Source organism: Papio anubis, chromosome 1 (assembly GCF_008728515.1).
Source record: "Papio anubis isolate 15944 chromosome 1, Panubis1.0, whole genome shotgun sequence".
NCBI lineage: Eukaryota > Metazoa > Chordata > Mammalia > Primates > Cercopithecidae > Papio > Papio anubis.
The window spans coordinates 207088733-207108356 of record NC_044976.1 but is presented as its reverse complement, the minus strand read 5'-3'; the positions used below and the strand labels follow the sequence as shown (position 1 = coordinate 207108356).

The window sequence follows — 19624 nt, the reverse complement described above, 5'->3', positions numbered from 1 at the left end:
AAGCCAACCAAAAATACAAAGGCAAGCTTTGGCAGTGTCATTAAAAATAAAAGGATTTTTAAAAATACCCAAATCTAAATTTAAAAAGCTATTGAGGACAGCCCATGGTTGTGGTTAGAAACAGAAACACATTTGTGTAGCTTTGAGATCTTATTGACATGGGGAGGGGAAAATGGAATAGAATAAAGTAAAAATCCCACATTTTCAGTAGCCTTTAAGAAAAGAAGCTCACTGGGGAGAGGACAGTGGGTGTAAATTGAATAAACATAATTGGTTAGATACTAACCCTGGCCTCTAATAGTACAGATTGCCTCTTGGTGTGACCAAAAGTTAAAGCTTCTCAATTTAAGACACAAACTAAAACACTGCAGGAAGTCAGGATCTGCGACGAGGAGGAGGACAGCAATTTTAATATTAGGTTGGCAAATTAGCATTCCGTTAACGAATAAAGAAATTTTGACCTATGTCAAAAGATAATTTTCATAAGTGAAGCAAAAACATCCAAGTTTTCCCCATGGTTTAAAAAATGATCCAAGGTCAAGAATTTATTAACCTAATTCATTTAGCTTAGAAGGTGGCCTTTCTTACCTCCTTCATACATATGGAAAAGGTTCATGCATATATTAATAGACGAGGTAATAATAAACTATAATAACCACGATGGCATGCAGAACATACTGGAGAGCTAAAAAATTCAGAATTGGATATCAGGTTTTAGTAAAATTTGTAAGCAGAGCTTCCAGATATTTAAGAGCCAAGCTGACTTTTGCTTGAAAAAGTTATTTTGCAAAAAAAAAATAATAATAATAACTTGAGATAATAGTTTGTCAAATTTTAGACAAAAATACAAGATAATTTTTAAGAAACATAGGCTATTATTTCGCAATATCAGAATGCTCTCCCCATGAACAAGCAAAAGAAAATTATGTTTTTTTAACACTTGCAAATTTCATTTGCATGCCACTTTGGCATTTGAATCTCTCTTAAGCACATTATGCAAAATGGCTGGATTCAGATAAGAGACTTTCTCATATAAAGTTATCTCAAGATAAAATTTTGTACACAGCCAAATCTGCTCATATTTCAATGAGTTAAATAGGAAATGTCTTTCACTACATTTAAACAAACGCTTATGTGCAAAATGTGAAAAAGATGTGGAGAGAATACAATCTATGGTATAATATAAAAATGAGAAAAAGACATATGCATATTTTTACTACCACAATTAACTTAGGTCTAGGAATGGCTACATTAGAGATGTGCTACAAAATCACTAAAGTGAAGGATAAAGGGAGAAGGCAATATAGCAGTTTCACTTGTGATAACAATGAAAGATGGAAATTAAAATAAACACGGTATTGACAATCACAGCTCTATCTGCTCCTCTAACAGAGTTCCTGAACCTAATTTGCCTTGGCAAAGCCATCCGAAAACGGTACCTATAACATCAGGCATTGTGAAAAAGGTTATCTGGTTGGGCTCTGTCATTGTAGCCTACTTTCTCTCCCGTGCTTTGTTTATAAGACCCTCTACCCTGTGGATAGAATGAAATGTGTCAAGTGGGTGAATGTACCTTGGAGCAAGCTTCTCACCACCCCCATACATGAACTGTAGTAGGTAGTTTATTCAGACATTTGAATAAAGTGTGAATAATACCTAAACACATTTCTTCCCTTCAAATTGGTGTTTGTGTTCTCCAATGTGAAGGTAAAAAACAAACAACTTTCTTGTTCCTTTCTCCAAATGATGACTCTTTCTTTCTCTCCCGTCCCTTGTATCTCCAAAAACAAGACTGGATATTGGAGTTGCTACCCATATCGGATCCTTTCAAATGTGGATCAGAAATTGCAACATTTAGCTTTCTGTGTAAAAGCTTCAATAATTCACCCCTACCTCATTTTTGTTCTCCAGTTAAATTTCATTAATTCAGATCAATTTGGCTATGTATTAGGATAAGTCAGGAATCATATTTTTAAAAATTGTTAGTTGTATGAATCACAGAGAGATTACATATTATAAATTAGCTTATAGTGTAAACTTTTATGAAAAAGATGGGCTCGAAGAGAGCAACAATATAGTATTTGAACTGTAGAGGCAGGTTGAAAGAGAAGTCAATTGTTTATGAGAACGATGCTCAACTGGAAAATCTTCAACCACATTTAGGATACAAGAGGCCAGAAAGAAGAAAATACCAGAGCTCTAATTTCTACAAACTTAAATCTGGTGCTATGGCAGAAACTAGATTTACACCCTAAGACAAACAGCAGCTAAGGGATCCAAAATGAAAGGCCCTAGAGGAAAGGTGTTGAACAACAAAACGAGTGAGTGTTAAAAATAAAGAGAAAACCTTGAGAACAAAAATGAAAATAAATGAATAACCACCAGAAGAGCACACTGTTTTCAAAAGGGAACAACCCGGAGTTCCTCACACCGTATTACTACGCAGTGGTGGGAAGGTGCTCTGACATTAAGCAGTTAACAAGTTGAATTTTAATTCAACAACGAGGAGGGTCACAAAACAATAGAAGTGACCGGAGGCTGCTTTGATCATATGTGCTGAATCTAAGGCTTAAAGAATGAGGTTTTAAAAATTCTGAGACAGCACTGGGCCAGATGAGAAAGAGGTCTTTCGCTGTACCCTAAGAGCATAATAAAGTATTCTGCACTGCAGTTACTCTAGTATTAATGTATTCCCCTACAAAGGCTAAACTCAAGGCCTCTATAGTGTTCAGAAATTTTGAAAATCCATAGTTTTGCAAGTTTTTCTTATGAGTAGAGCAATTAATTTCATAGGTAAGATTTAACTCTACCTTACAATTCTGATGTCCTTCCAATGTATCTTTCAAAGTGAAAAAAATGAATGCCAATAAACATTATAAGGAGAATAACTTAGATGTTAGATTTTTAAAACTTCACAGACTTTACCGGCTCCCCAAGAACTTGTTGATCCACTGACTGTTGAACTCTACTTAGTAGTAGGATGAATAGATGGGTTGACACCATCACAAATAGCTCAGCAGCCAGTGTTGTTCTATATCCTGATGTTGTAAACATTAAGAACAACAAACATTGGGCTATTAGCAATGGGACTATGGCACCTACCAAACTCCAGGATATACTGATGGGCTTCATCCACATAGCGAATGAGTTGTTGGAGGAAACTGTAGGCAAATCGTTTCTCAATAGAAGGCGTGTCCAGTTCCAGGTCCTTAAATCCTCTGGAACAGCAAAAATGAAATAGGGAAAGCAATTTGTACAAAGCCTGTTAGAAGGTAAAATTGTGTGTGTGTGTGTGTGTGTGTGTGTGTATGTACCTATCCATACATGTTGATACATAAGTTTATATATACATATAAATTTTGAAGTTTATCTAATGTTATTGTAGGTCAAGGAAAAAGTAAGATTTAAGCTATAAAGAATATTTTGCATATGATATAAAGCTTCAGTGAGTAACTCTCTTATTATGCAACAAAATGTTGCATTTACAAAAACAGAGTGTGATTTTTTGCCTGGGGGTTTTGCCTAAATGATGGGTAGTGATTTAATATATGTAGCAAAAGGAACTCAGTTATGTGGTACACAGCTAGGGGTGTAAATGTTTCTGATGTGTGTATTTTGAACATATTAAACAGTACCTCAAAGGTGTAAACAGATCATTGAATTCATTTTCAGCTTTAAATATGATGGGGATATTTAAATATTCATCCTCATGAAAAGAGTGTGTAATTAGGGTATGTGTACTTTTACCTGGATACAGCATAGCCATTGATCTGCAAGAACTTGAGGATGTCCTGTGCTTTTTCTCTATCCTTGGCTTTCTCTTTGGCTGTCAGTGTATCATAGGGCACCAGCAGAGGGTGGTTACCTCCTCCTAAGAGTATGTCAGGACAAGAACACAGCATAGTAATTTGAAAATAATCTGAGATGAGACACAGATATATAACTGGACCACACTATAAAACTTTTCATATCCTTTAATAATACACAGAGCATATAAGACTCTTCTGCCTCTATTGCCTTTAATGTTTCAATTAATTCAGAAAAACTACTCAAAGAAAGGCTGTGCATATGCCTTCTAAGAGGCAGTTAAAACACGAACATGCATGCATTTGTAATACTGAGTGACAATAATATCTGCATTCGCCAACGAGAGAGAAGCAGCTGTATTCTCTTCTCTGTTCAAAGCAATTCTGAATGTGGAGAGTGGAAATAAATGCTAAATCATACTTAGCAGGATTTAGAAAAGTTATAAAGCATGTTTCAGGGGTTATGCTTCATTTGCTGCCCCACAGAGAGAAGAGTAAAAGTCTTAAATATGGAATTTTTATTATATCTCTCAGATCAGAGAGTACTTCGTAGTCACATTATTTATAAATATACAAAACCACATATAGATGTGCTACATTAAAAGTGCATCACTCTTAAGTGTCTAATACTTTACTTTAAGACCTGGGGGCAAGTACCTTTTAGCAAGAGTCTAGATTTCCAATATACTTATCCTAATAATACTTACTAAAGTAGTCTTTCTTTCAGATTTAAAAATTCTAGAAAATATGTAAATTTAAAAAAACTAATACGGAGAAAAACCTTTCTAAAAATTATAAATTATGTAAAAATGTTGGCTAAAATTTTGCAAAAATTATAAAAATATTTAAAAATGCACTGTTAATTTCAGATGTAAAGCTCTGGTACAAAGAATGCTATTAAAACAGCAGCAAACTGAATAGCATGGTATGCCTCACATTTAACATTCGTAAAACATACATGGTAATAGATATTGTGTGGGAGGCTGAGCTACCCTGAAATACAACTGCTAAGGCAATTCCAGGAATAATAATTGAGAATAAATATTGTTTGAATTATAACAACATATAGCCTATGAAATCAGTTTCCAATACAGTTTAGCCAGGAGCTACTGCAACAATGACAAATGTTGAATTTGCCCTACACAATAAATAAGCAAGCAAAGGAAGAAATGTCTGCTTCCCCAGTGCTGGCTTTGACTGAGAGTGCCATCTGCAGACATGCAATCGCCCACTGAACTTTAATACCATTAGGTGACACTGTGCTATCATATATGCAAGGCGGTGGTCAAGAACTACAGAGCTAACAAATACTAACCACACTAAGGAATTCAGGTACTTCACAGTATATTAACAATATCAAGCACAATACAGCTGTCAGAAGACAACGACAACAAACACTCGTGACCAGCAAGAGGATATAGAATTTGTTACTAAGTTTAGTAGAAACCAAATTTGACTTTTGTCCTAATCAAAGATGTAATTTAACAGGACACTTTATAAGGATACTATAATTAACAACAATTTATTCTATATTCTCAAATAGCTACAAGAGCAGATTTTGAATGCTCCCAACACAAAGAAATATAAATGTTTGAGGTGATGGATATGCTAATTACCCTGATTTGAACATTACACGTTGTATATTTGTATATATGTATGCAAATATCACACTGTAAGTCATATAGACAATTATGTATCGGTTAAAAATAAAAGCAAAAATCTTTTTAAAATCAAGCATCGAATTCCATCACCCTAATTTAATCAACCATCACCTAGTTCAAACTCCATTACTGCATTTAGTCCTAGAGAATGCTATTAATTTGGCAACTTAATTTGTAATCAGTGATTTGGGGGGCCACATACCAATAAGTTATTGTTGGGGAGGTGGGGAGAGAAAGAGAGAGACGCAGAAAGAGGTCTATAACTTAAAAATCCTAAGAACGCAAAGTACCCACTAACTCGGTAACTCTTCTCACCCTATTCGACCTCCACTGAACTAGAAGGTGAAGGGGTTTGAAAGCCTGACAAGTGACTGAAATCTACGTCCTCACTGTGCCTCTAACTAGCAGTGTGACCATGGACATTTACTTTGCACTTCCACCCTCATCTTTCCCATTTATGATATGGGTGTAGACATCTCGTGCTGAAGGAAACCAGCTCCTTGGAGAGGCAAATGAATGAGCAATAATTCCGAGGATATTACCGCACATACTAGCACGGACTCATGAACCCATTCATACTACAGGGTGAACAAACGCTTGACACCAGTGAACTGTCTGTGGCTTAACAACAGATGACCATGGTACAAAATACTTGAAGTGCCAGTGGGAAAATAACATTTTTTACTAATTTGGGATCACTAATCATACTTTTTGGACTTACACTCCTTTATTTCTATTAACTCCTTATGGCATCTGATTTTCCCTCAGACTTTCCGAGATTCCAAAAGAGCACTGAAAATCAGATGACTAAGACAAGCAAAAGAAGCATTTTTCTCCTGATTTTCCTAAAGCAGATTCATCTTCTCTGCACAGATGCAGGGATGATAAAAGAGAAGAGAATGGGTGAAAGCAAAACTGGGCAGCTTTGGCCCTGATTCTTTCAGTGTTTTTGACTTCTCATTTCTATTTCTCTCTCTCTCTCTCTCTCTCTCTCTCTCTCACACACACACACACACACACACACTCAGACACCAAGACATTGGGTGGTGACAGATTCCTCCCACCTACTCTTACCGGCAGTGGGAGTAGAGCTGGCAGGATGCAACTGCCTACAACTGTTGGCTATAAGGATCCTCCTCACTATTAATGTCCCCGAGTGAGAAAACAACTTTGAAACAAAGACACATGTAGTTTCTGCTCCGAAACTGGCCACAGTCTGTAACCTATCTCCTATTCCCAAGACTCACTTATCTGGTTTGCTAACCTCCATAACCTAAAAGCCAGGATCCAGGATTGCATATTTCAACCCCTTTCCCACTGGTCTGCCATTCTGGTTCTAAACAAGTTCCTTTTCTAAAATGAAATCCATATGTGCAGTAAGAGAATTAAAGACAGCGAGGACTCATTTCCCCTACCTCGCCACTTAGTCTGCTGCAACTAGGTTAGTTGCCCAACTACAGATTATACATTTGAGCCAATACAAGTTGTATGCAGAAGTATGGATGTGCCATCTACTAGTGGTATGACTTAAAGAAAACATCAATCTGTCTCAGAAATTTAAATAATGATGATTTTCTATCATGCTTATTTAGAAAAGCATATAGGTTGTGTATATCTAATCTGAAAATCTGAAATCCAAATGTTCCAAAATCAGAAACTTTTTGAGTGTCTACATGATGCTCAAAGGAAACACTTATTGGAGCATTTAAAATTTTGGGTTTTGGATTTGGGATGCTGAACCCATGTATTTAATGCAAATATTTTAAAAATCTGAAAAACTCTCAACTTTCAAACAGTTTTGGTTCCAAACATTTTGGATAAGGGATAATCAACTTGTAATAAAATAGCTGCTTATTATTTTTAATTTTGACTCTACTACAGTGACTGAAACATAGTTTAAAAAAAAGAACAGATACTTTTTCATATAATCCGCTCATGTAACAAGCAGTGATTTTGTTTATCAGTTATGTGGGCAATGCCCTGTCAAGAATTTCACAAAACAAAACTCTATGACTCATTTTCCATCCATCCATTCACCCATGCACCCATGAACCAAACAATGAATTAATCATTCATTTAACAAACATTTATGGGGCGGTTTTAGAATACAGGCATATTATCCTTGAGCAGCATTTTGAAACAGGCAATTTAAAAATGTGAAATCTTCTCTTTTCCTCTCTGTGACTAACCCTAATTTGTGTTACTCTGTTTCCTAGTGCTTGGTGCCAGGTACCATCCTTCCATATCACAGTTTTACTTTTCACCATGAAACATCCCCACTTTCAAAATCTTCTCCCCTTCTACATTTTTACCTAGTCAAATAAACAAAAAGTAGAAGATTTATTGGCACCTGTAACTATACAATAAGGACTACAAAAGAAATAAATGTTGTGGCCCTGACCTTGAAAATAATATATTCCTATTGGGGGAAAGAAAACCATATAGGAAGTCATTAAGGACAGCACATATGCGCACACACACACACCCCCCACATTATGAACAATATGTGTATAGACTAATGGCAAATAAATAACGTTGAAAGATATCATCAGTGTAGTATACATTAAATTGAAGAAAATATTTATGCAAATACATTTTAAAAGACTTGAGAAATACCTAAGAGAACATTAGGTCATTTAGCATTTGAATAAAAAAAACGGGAAAAGTACAAGCAAAAGCATATAAGAGACAGTAACATAGCTGGACTAGACGAAAGAGGCTGAGACAGGAAATAAAAAGGGGTGAAATAGGAGATATTTAAGTTGGGGAAGAGAGTCAGAGAGGGAAGTCTAAGTCATTCATAGAACAAATCAGATATCAGGATGAGAAGTATAGAAATCTATAAGCTAAAATGGGTAAAAGAAAGCTGCCAAAATTCTGAAACACAAGAAAATATACACTAGCCGCTAGGAAATTACAGCATTTCTACCTTCAATCTGTTACAGGCACATTTAAACCATTCTAATTTTAAAAAGTTATAATAAGCTCTTGTGCTAAAAAGACTACTTCATCTATATATTCATGTGATTGAACTCTGATTGTTTTTTAATACACGTTTTTAGAAAATATTACCTTTGGACTCCAACTCCATTTTCTTTTTCTTTGCCCATATATTATGGTAGTTTTCAGCCATCATTTCTGCCATAGCCTTAAAACAAAAATATTTATTACTTCAATAAGTAAAAAAGGGTAACATTGCTTTCTAATACATAATATTAGATGCCTTAAAGGAATAACTAATACAGTATTAGTGCTACGATACATTTAAAAGATAATCACACACTCTTCTTTAGAATCTGAATCCCAGCGAACTGTAAGGATTTGCAGTATGACACAGTAACTAAACAGCAGATGAGAATGGTCATTGTTATTCATAATGTTTGAAGACATTGATTCAATAATGAAACCAAAATAGCTATGGACTTCAGAAAAAAATTTTTATTTACAAGTTCTTGTTTTAATTTCCAAAGTCTTAAAAATGACCTAAATCTTATTCAACTTGAATGTGGAGAATGTTAGATGGACAATCAAAGATCTGATTTCTAAATCAATCTCTGTCCAAACTAGGTGAGAGATCTTAGACTAGCCAAGTTAATCTTTCTGTGATCTTTTGGGTTTTGATTAAGATTACCTCTAAGATTCTTTTACATCTGATTTTCAAGTTTACTGTGTCATTTTAAGACGTTCATATGGAAGCAATAACAAATGGCAAACAAAACAATTTAACAATATGTAAATTTTATATTTTTTTCCTTATTTCTCTTGGAACAAGACAGTTACCAGCAATGCTAATATGTTATTTGAACACCAAATTGACCTATTAACTTTATGTCTCAAGGCAATAAATTTTATCTTACTTTCAAATCTGCTATTTCAAAGTAGGTTCCTTGGTAACAAAAAAGAACAGATGAGACCGTGTATGGAGCAATAAGGATTGCAAATGCAATCAATTTCTCAGGAAAAACTTTAAAGAAAGTGCCCCTTGCGCAGAGCATTATTAACCATTTACTCTCTTCTCACACACAACTATTTAACATTGAGATTTTTAAATGGCTATTATCTTTAAGGAAAATATGTTATGTGGCTGAAACACCCTAGAAAAGTTGTATCAACTTTTTTTTTTTTTTTTTCCTTTGGAAGGGAGTCTCACTCTATCACTCAGGCTGGAGTGCAGTGGTGCAATCTCGGCTCACTGCAACCTCCGCTTCCCAGGTCCAAGTGATTCTCCTGCCTCAGCCTCCCAAGTAGCTGGGACTATAGGTGTGCGCCACCACACCCAGCTATCAATTTTGATAGTACTAAAAAATTAGAGTATATAACCTATAAATTCCATGGATCCATTATAGGATCACCACATTCAAATAAACCATGCTATGAAATATATGCAGGAAAGTATTATGTTATGCTTCTTAAAAATTAAGTTTCGAGACTAGTTTTAAAAGTTGATAGTACTTACATGCAGGTCTCTAGATAGCGTAACATTGCTCATGTCAATGGCCCGGGGACTGTAACCATGGGCAGCGTCTACAGAAACCTAGATCATTTGTGTGAAAAAATAGTGCCTCATTAAACACCTTGTGAGGAGAGATTTAAATTATACTTTAAAAATATAACACAAACTTCCAAACATCGTGTTTCCTCAGATAAAACTGGCAAGTTTCTTTACAAAATGATGTTGTAAACACATCTCGCACATTAACATTATATTTGGGTGTCTGAAAACGATTTATGATTGACAATCCTGAAAATTCACTATCAGAATTTAACATATTGTGCCATGAATCCAAAATGTTGAAACATTATCTTATGCAGGGGACCATTACATTTTTGAGTTTCTTACAAATCCAAAATGGCTGCAATGAAATTTACTCTTCCTCAAGCAAGCGAGAGTTAATCAAAGATGTCAATATTTACAAATGTCTTCATGAGTCAAATGTTAGAATAAAGTATAACTAACTTTTCAATTATCATAGTATATCATATGGTATTCAATAATGCACTTGGAAATCCTCGAGGAAGAGACTTCTTTAACTTCTGAATTAAAGCTTTTAAAAAATGAAATATATCTCTTCATCAATTTTAAGGAAGTTTCACTACCATCCTGGGCACTTACCTCCTTCCACCCAATGGCATATTATGTGAAAGTGCACCACAGAAATGAGCTCTAGTTCCTGCTTATAAATCTAAAACTATACTGTGATATATTTCATAATTGTGTATATTCTCTTATTTAAAATGCATAAACAAAAAACAAACTAAAAACAAAATGAAAATATAGCTCATTATCATGCTTGTAAAATAAAAGTGAGTGTAACACATGCTATAATTAATAACAGGCTCATGAGTGATACTTAACTTTCAGGTCAGTTTTAACGGCACCCTGGCTTCTGTGCTTTCACCATGAGGACACTGTTCAAACCTTGTTTAAAGGAGGCAAACACCATGCTGGAATAAATCCAGCTTTTTCTGTACCTCACTTCTGTTTTCTGAGCATCACTTCCCTTTTTGTCTATAAATGTTATCCGGCCACATGGCAGTCCCGGACTCTCACTGAACCTGTCCTGGTTCCAGGGACTGCCACTGGTTCTTTGCTCAGTTAAACTCTGTTAAATTTAATTTGTCTGAACTTTTTCTTTCTTTTTTTTTTTTTTGAGACGGAGTCTCGCTCTGTCGCCCAGGCTGGAGTGCAGTGGCCGGATCTCAGCTCACTGCAAGCTCCGCCTCCCGGGTTCACGCCATTCTCCTGCCTCAGCCTCCCGAGTAGCTGGGACTACAGGCGCCGCCACCTCGCCCGGCTAGTTTTTTGTATTTTTTTAGTAGAGACGGGGTTTCACTGTGTTCGCCAGGATGGTCTCGATCTCCTGACCTTGTGATCCGCCCGTCTCGGCCTCCCAAAGTGGAACTTTTTCTTTTAATATGCTAAATAGACCACCTGCTTCAAAGGCTGGTATGAAATGAGGTAATGGATTTAAAACCCGTAGCAAAGTGCCTGACACAAAGGAATGGATCAGGGATTTTAGTAAATGGCTATTCTCACTGCTAGTATACTATCATTACCACCACTACTAACATAACTACCATCAACACCATAGCTCCCATACAGTTGTAGTGAGGAGTGGGTGAACATATTTGGGAGTCATAATTTTGCCTACCACAACATACAAAATCAAAGTCATTATTCTCTGCTTGCTGTCCCCAGCACTCCTATGGTCTTTACTTCACCTAACACGGCTATCAACTTGGGGACACAAGCTAGAATCCATGGCAATCATCTCAGATTATTCCCCTTCATCATCATGTCAATGTCCCCATCCAAATCTCATCTTGAATTGTAGCCCCCATAATTCCATCATGTTGTGGGGGGTACCCAGTGGGAGATAACTGAGTCATGGGGGTGCTTTCCTCCATACTGTTCTCGTGGTAGGGAATAAGTCTCACAAGATCTGGTGGTTTTATAAGGGGAGACCCCTTTCGCTTGGCTCCTCATTCTTCTCTTGTCTGCTGCCATGTGAGATGTGCCTTTCACCTCTCACCACGATTGTGTGGCCTCTCCAACCACGTGGAACTGTGAGTCAATTAAACCTCCTCCTTTGTAAATTGCCCAGTTTCAGGTGTGTCCTTATCAGCAGCGTAAACACAGACTAATATACTCCCCTTCATCTATTATCATGTATCAGCCACAAAATTCTGTCTACCTCAAAAATATCCCTGGGACATACCATGGTGTTCTGTTTCCACTGTCTCTGCTCTAATTCAGACACAACATTTTTTGTTTTTTGTTGTTTTTCTGGGATGTCTACAACATCCCCCTCAGGAGTCTATCTTTCTGCCTTCAGTCTCATCCTTCTCTAACTCATTCTCCATTTTGTTGTCAGAATTACATTTCCAAACTATTTATTTTGTTCTTCCCTAAGCAATGTCTTCTCCACTGTACAGCAAAAATATGTGGGCACGGGCTGGGCTTTACTAATATTTCCAGCATCTGACACATACCATCTCTCATTAATGTTAAGATTATAAAATGATTCCCAATCTCACAGATATTAAAACAGGGCAAGTGTATGTCTTAAAACTGGTGACAAATTATATTAGACTTTCTGCAAATTTTATTGATAGCAATAACTCTATAACTCTATTTGTTCCTAAAATAGATTTCCCACTATTTAATCTCCCCTTAAACCACTTTCCTTATATAACTGAAATTTACAAGTTTTTCACTTTAAGTTCTTGAGGCCAGTTTTAATAATGTAGGTAAATATTTGCTTATTTAGGGACAGATTCTTTTTATGCTTTTAATTGCCTGTTTTTCTTCTTCAGATACACAGAAATCAGAAGACTGGCCAAGTCTTGCACAATTTCAGGTTCCCTGGACTATGCACCATCTTGGAGCCAGGGGGTTTAACATTCATACTAATCTTATTAGCATTAACAGCAGCAGTAGCAACTACCAGGTGTGTGGTTATCGGGACACACAGATTATCTCATTTTATCTTCAGAACAACTCTGAACAGTAGGTATTACTTTTTATCATTTTAAAATGAGAGAAAAGAGGCTCAAGAGAAATTAAATAATTTTAAAAGTCATAAACTGTATTATGTAGATAGCAAACAGCAGCACCAAATTTTGAAAGTGATTCTAACACCAAAGCACTTATCCAGGTCCTTAAGATGGTCCCCCGTGTCCTATAGGACCTGGCCCCTGAGACCACTGTACCCTCATGTTACTCACTGGATTCCAGCCTCGCTCACTTCCTTATCTCCCACACACTCCCACCTTAGCACATGTGCAATGTTTGGGACATTCTTCCTACAAATCTGTGTAACTCCCTCAACTCTTTCAGGTTTTTATTCAATTCACCTTCTGATGAAATATACCTGAAAGCTCCATATTAAAATTGCAACTCACCTCCAAACACCTTCCAAATCTCCCTGTTGCACTCCCAATTTGCCTTTCTATGCTGTTTTCTTTTTTCATGATATTTGTTATACTCTATCATAGCACAGCTAGAACTTGTTTTTCTGAAGACAGAGTCTCTCTTACACTGTTATCTAGGCTGAAGTGAAGTGGCACCAACACAGTTCACTGCAGCCTCAACCTCCTGGCTTTATTCAATCCTCCCACCTCAGCCTCCTGAGTAGTTGGGATTACAGGTGTGTGCCGTGCAACCACACCTGACTAGTTTTTCTATTTTTTGTAGAGATGTTGTTTCGCCATATTACCCAGGCTGCTTTCAAACTCCTGGGCTCAAGCAATTCCCCTGCCTTAGCCTCCCATAGTGCTGGGATTGCAGGCATGAGCCACCATGCCTGGCCTTTCTATCCGTTGTTTATTTCCCGCATTAGAATGTAAGCTCCTGGACAGCAGAGATTTTTGTCCATTTTGTCACTGATCTATCTGAAAAGCTTAGAACAATGCAGCATACATAATGGGTGCTCAATAAATATCTGCTGAAGGAATGAATGCATCATCCATCTATGCTATCCTGTATTTTAGTTCTAGATAAGTAACACGTTCCAAAAGTTTCATTCTAATCTCCCTTCCCCTTCCAGGGTATAAGCTTATTTTTTCATTTGTTTTAAGTAGTTTTTATCCTACATTTGTAGTACTGAAAAATGGATATGAGGTAAGGCATTGGAATTTGGGAGTAAACAAGTAATTGTTGAAAACCTATGGGATATGCCTGAGATTGTCAGAAATGTTCTTTGCTGTTGACTTTAGTATCCCTACTAAGGAGGGGGTCAAAATCCACCCAGTTAACCCCTCTCCAATCAACTTCTTGTAACTTTTATCAGCCCTTATATACTCTATTGTATATTCCGTCGAGTTGATACTGGTGTTATTCATACCCTTATGTTTGTCTTACATGTGCAAATTCTAAAGCCCTAAGTGGGCGGTAGATTTCCTGAAATCAGGATTCGTGTCTTCCTCTGGTATTTATGGCAAACAAAGGACATTCATCAGGTTATTGATCCACATAAAGATAATAAGGCCAAAAATTATGGCTCACCCATATTGAAATATATGCCAGTTATTCTTTTAAGTGATTAATAAGCATTATAACGAGAACACTCAAAACATTCTTTCAAAGCAGAGACTCATACCAGCTTCATTTTAAAGATGAGAAAACTGCAGCATACAGAGGTTAACCAGTTTACCCAAGCTCACATAACTAGCTAGGTACTCAGGGGTGAGACCAGAATGTCAACCCAGGCTGGCTGTGCCAGATACTGCCATTAACCATGGGCCACCTGTACGTCCCTGAGGGAGTGCTGAGCCCCAGTAAAAAGAAAAAAAAAAGCTGGTGCATTCAGGGTCAGAATCACATCTACACATGATCTTCACTCATCCATTTACATTCCTTATATAAAATGATGCTATAAAGTGTTCCTTTAGTCAGAAGAGTTTATACATGATAGAAAATTGCTTTATAATCACATAAGAAATCAGTAACAGAAAAAAGACAAAGAAGTTTAACAAGATGATAGTTAAAAAACAAAAAGTTATAAGGCAAGTAATGAAGAAATGACAATCTATGTTAATATTTGAAATAATATGGGTTTATGCTTAAAGAACCTGTGGGCGAAAATAATGGCAAGAGTTATATATAGATTTGTGGCCTTCGGTGTATATTGCTCCCCATTTCTGAGGCTGACAGAACTATTCTTTCTTTCTTACCTACAGGCCAAAGTGCTACAAACACAAATATACTTTTTCATTTACCACTAATGAAATGCCCTCAATAAATGCTCTCAACAGAAATACTGACATAACAATAGTAACAATAAGAGTTCACATTTAATGAGGCAAACAGAGATCAAATACCCAAATGTACATTTTTAGAAAGCAGCACTACTAGGATTTAAGCCCAAGTGGTGAAATTCCATAGCCCTTCCTCTTACCTTACAAACTGTGCCTCTGGCACAAGCATCACCTAATATTTTGAAATCACATTCGAGATTTAAGAATAAATTTCAAAAATCACATGTCACTGTAAAAATCACTAAGACACGAGAGATGGTTCCACGGGTTAATAGGATCTATTAAGGGCTTACTATTAGAACAAAAAGGAGAAAGGGAAAGAGGGATGATATAAAATATACATGATTTTAAATTAGAGTACATAATTTTTGCTATTAAGAGCAGTGGAAGAATCTCCCTTATTTTTCATGAAGCTTAAAGTCATCTGCATTTGCAGTAATTTCTTATTTCTTATCTGCCTTACAGAATAATTTTTAAAAATCATCCCTTTCTCTACACTGTGTAGTGCCTTGTACATACCACTAGTCTCACCCTTTCTGTACCATGTTGTAGTAGATTTAACTTGACCTTATCTAACACTATTTTATGATTTTTAGGATTACAATTGTCTTGCTGTCTTTGTATTCTCATTGCCTAGTACGCATTTTGTGCTCAGCATTTGTTGAAACAGATTAAAATAAAAGCTATTTTACTTAGAAAAGCGTAAAGAAACAAAAAATAGATAAAACACACTTTTATAATTTCCATCCATATATGATACATCCCAAAGACAATTTAATGTAAAATATGCCCAAATCAGAACTCAATTTATTTAAAAGTATATTTCATCCCTTGTAAGTTGGATTCCTAGGTATCTTATTCTCTTTGAAGCTATTGTGAATGGGAGTTCATTCATGATTTGACTTTCTGTTTGTCTGTTACTGGTGTATAAGAATGCTTGTGATTTTTGCACATTGATTTTGTATCCTGAGACTTTGCTGAAGTTGCTCATCAGCTTAAGGAGATTTTGGGCTGAGACAATGGGGTTTTCTAAATATACAATCATGTCATCTGCAAACAGGGACAATTTGACTTCTTTTCCTAACTGAATACCCTTTATTTATTTCTCTTGCCTGATTGCCCTAACCAGAACTTCCAATACTATGTTGAATAGGAGTGGTGAGAGAGGGCATCCTTGTCTTGTGCCAGTTTTCAAAGGGAATGCTTCCAGTTTTTGCCCATTCAGTATGATATTGGCTGTGGGTTTGTCATAAATAGCTCTTATTGTTTTGAGATACGTTCCATCAATACCGAAAATAAAAGAGGACACAAACAAATGGAAGAACATACCATGCCCATGGATAGGAAGAATCAATATTGTGAAAATGGCCATACTGCCCAAGGTAGTTTATAGATTCAATGCCATCCCCATTAAGCTACCAATGACTTTCTTCACAAAATTGGAAAAAACCGCTTTAAAGTTCACATGGAACCAAAAAAGACCCCGCGTTGCCAAGACAATCCTAAGCCAAAAGAACAAACCTGGAGGCATCACGTTACCTGACTTCAAACTATACTACAAGGCTACAGTAACCAAAACAGCATGGTACTGGTACTAAAACAGAGATATAGACCAATGGAACAGAACAGAGCCATCAGAAATAATACCACACATCTACAGCCATCTGATCTTTGACAAACCTGACAAAAACAAGAAATGGGGAAAAGATTCCCTATTTAATAAATGGTGCTGGGAAAATTGGCTAGCCATAAGTAGAAAGCTGAAACTAGATCCTTTCTTTACTCCTTATACGAAAATTAATTCAAGATGGATTAGAGACTTAAATGTTAGACCTAAAAGCATAAAAACCCTAGAAGAAAACCTAGGTAATACCATTCAGGACATAGGCATGGACAAGGACTTCATGTCTAAAACACCAAAAGCAATGGCAACAAAAGCCAAAATTGACAAACGGGATCTAATTAAACTGAAGAGCTTCTGCACAGCAAAAGAAACTACCATCACAGTGAACAGGCAACCTACAGAATGGGAGAAAATTTTTGCAATCTACTCATCTGACAAAGGGCTAATATCCAGAACCTATAAAGAACTCAAACAAATTTACAAGAAAAAAACAAACAACCCCATCAAAAAGTGGGCAAAGGATATGAACAGACATTTCTCAAAAGAAGACATTCATACAGCCAACAGACACATGAAAAAATGCTCATCATCACTGGCCATCAGAGAAATGCAAATCAAAACCACAATAAGATACCATCTCACACCAGTTAGAATGGCAATCATTAAAAAATCAGGAAACAACAGGTGCTGGAGAGGATGTAAAGAAATGGGAACACTTTTACACTGTTGGTGGGACTATAAACTAATTCAACCATTTTGGAAAACAGTGTGGCGATTCCTCAAGGATCTAGAACTGGAAATACCATTTGACCCAGCCATCCCATTACTGGGGATATACCAAAAGGATTATAAGTCATGCTGCTATAAAGACACATGCACATGTATGTTTATTGTGGCACTATTCACAATAGCAAAGACTTGGAATCAACCCAAATGTCCATCAGTGACAGACTGGATTAAGAAAATGTGGCACATATACACCATGGAATACTATGCAGCCATAGAAAAGGATGAGTTCGTGTCCTTTGTAGGGACATGGATGCAGCTGGAAACCATCATTTTCAGCAAACTACCGCAAGAACAGAAAACCAAATACTGCATGTTCTCACTCATAGGTGGGAATTGAACAATGAGATCACTTGTACACAGGAAGGGGATCATCACACACCGGGTCCTATTGTGGGGAGGGAGGTGGGGAGGGATAGCATTAGGAGATATACCTAATGTAAATGACGAGTTAATGGGTGCAGCACACCAACATGGCACGTGTATACATATGTAACAAACCTGCATGTTGTACACATGTACCCTAGAACTTAAGGTATAAAAAAAAATTTGAAATGATACAAAAAAAAGTCTATTTCAACTATGGAGCATGTGAAGCACATGCTGTTAGGCCCTCATTTTTTTTTTGAAAAAAAGGATATCAGTGTAAATAGCAATAATAAACAACATTTGGTGTAAACCACATATATAGTGAGTTGAGGGGTCAAGAAAAGAATAATGACAGGTTTAGCTCCCAGGAGAAATGAGAGGGTCAAAGGTAAGCAGCTCACATGACCTTGTGACTAAATGTTAATGGGTGGCATTTGGTGTCCACCCTGAACCCCAGCTTTTCCACATCAAGGCTGTGCCTTACTCTTGCCACCTTGAGCACCTAAGACCTATGGGTAGAGTCTTGCTTGTTGGTTGAACTCCCTTGACATGGTCCAGTAGCAACATCTTCTGTGAATTCTTGCTCTGCCTGTGTGACTGTATACCTGCCCTCTGCAGACAGGAGCACCCCTGTGCGTTCTAGATCTGGATCATGACTGTCTGAACATCCTACTCTTTCCTAAGAACCAACCCTCAGATCCCACTGGAAATGAGAAGAAAGCTTCATAGACAAACTAACTGTAGCGAATGAACATGATGTGCTGTTTCCATTAGGACCTTACAACTGAGTACTTCTTCTTTTTTAAATGTTTTATTATACTTTAAGTTCTGGGGTACTTGTGCAGAACGTGCAGGTTTGTTACATAGGTATACACGTGCCATGGTGGTTTGCTGCACCCATCAACCTGTCATCTACATTAGGTATTTCTCTTAATGCTCTCCCTTCCCTAGCTCCCCACCCCACGACAGGTCCTGGTGTGTGATGTTCCCCTCCCTGTGTCCATGTGATCTCATTGTTCAACTCCCACTTATGAGCGAGAACATGTGGTGTTTGGTTTTCTGTTCCTGTGTTAGTTTGCTGAGAATGATGGTTTCCAGCTTCACCCATGTCCTACAGCTGGTTACTTCTTCTATACTAGCCAGAAAACGGAAGGCTTGTACATAAAGTCCAGTAACTTAATCATCATTTAACCTCCCTTGAAACTAAAGAAAAGGTAATATAGCTTTTTTCTCTCCCTTCTAAATTTTGTGAGTCTTCAGAATTTTCAAATTATTTTTTAAGAAAAACCCAATAATTAAATTTAACAAAATTATTTAGTCCATAACATAAGCAGTTGATTCATCACCATGATGAATTCTTACCTGGCTTGTCTGAGAAATACGACGAGTCCGGTTGTAAAGGGCCATGCTGTCTCCCTCTCGAGTTCTTTCAATTCTCCAGCCCCAAGCCAGCATAGTTTTTAAAGATTCTTTGATTGGCCAGCGATAAATTTCTTTTTCCTAGAGAAGAAAAACCAAAAAACAACAGATATATTATGAATGTAAATAAAAACGTTAAGTAACGCTTTGCTCTTGAATAGACTGCCTTCACTTTTTAAAAATCTGATGCGCATAGGTTA

General features: G+C 36.8%; 1 protein-coding gene across 13 annotated transcripts in view; it reads right to left on the bottom strand.

The window, feature by feature from the left end:
* Positions 1-19624, bottom strand: part of RYR2 (ryanodine receptor 2) — a 785691-nt gene that overhangs the window by 158164 nt on the left and 607903 nt on the right. For all 13 annotated transcript variants that reach the window (XM_021934115.2, XM_021934128.2, XM_021934136.2 and 10 more), the window contains 5 exons: positions 19368-19505; positions 9924-10001; positions 8540-8615; positions 3748-3871; positions 3103-3218 (listed from right to left, as the gene is read on the bottom strand). In XM_021934115.2, coding sequence (XP_021789807.1) covers positions 3103-3218; positions 3748-3871; positions 8540-8615; positions 9924-10001; positions 19368-19505 — 532 coding nt within the window. The remainder of the gene's footprint in view (positions 1-3102; positions 3219-3747; positions 3872-8539; positions 8616-9923; positions 10002-19367; positions 19506-19624) is intronic.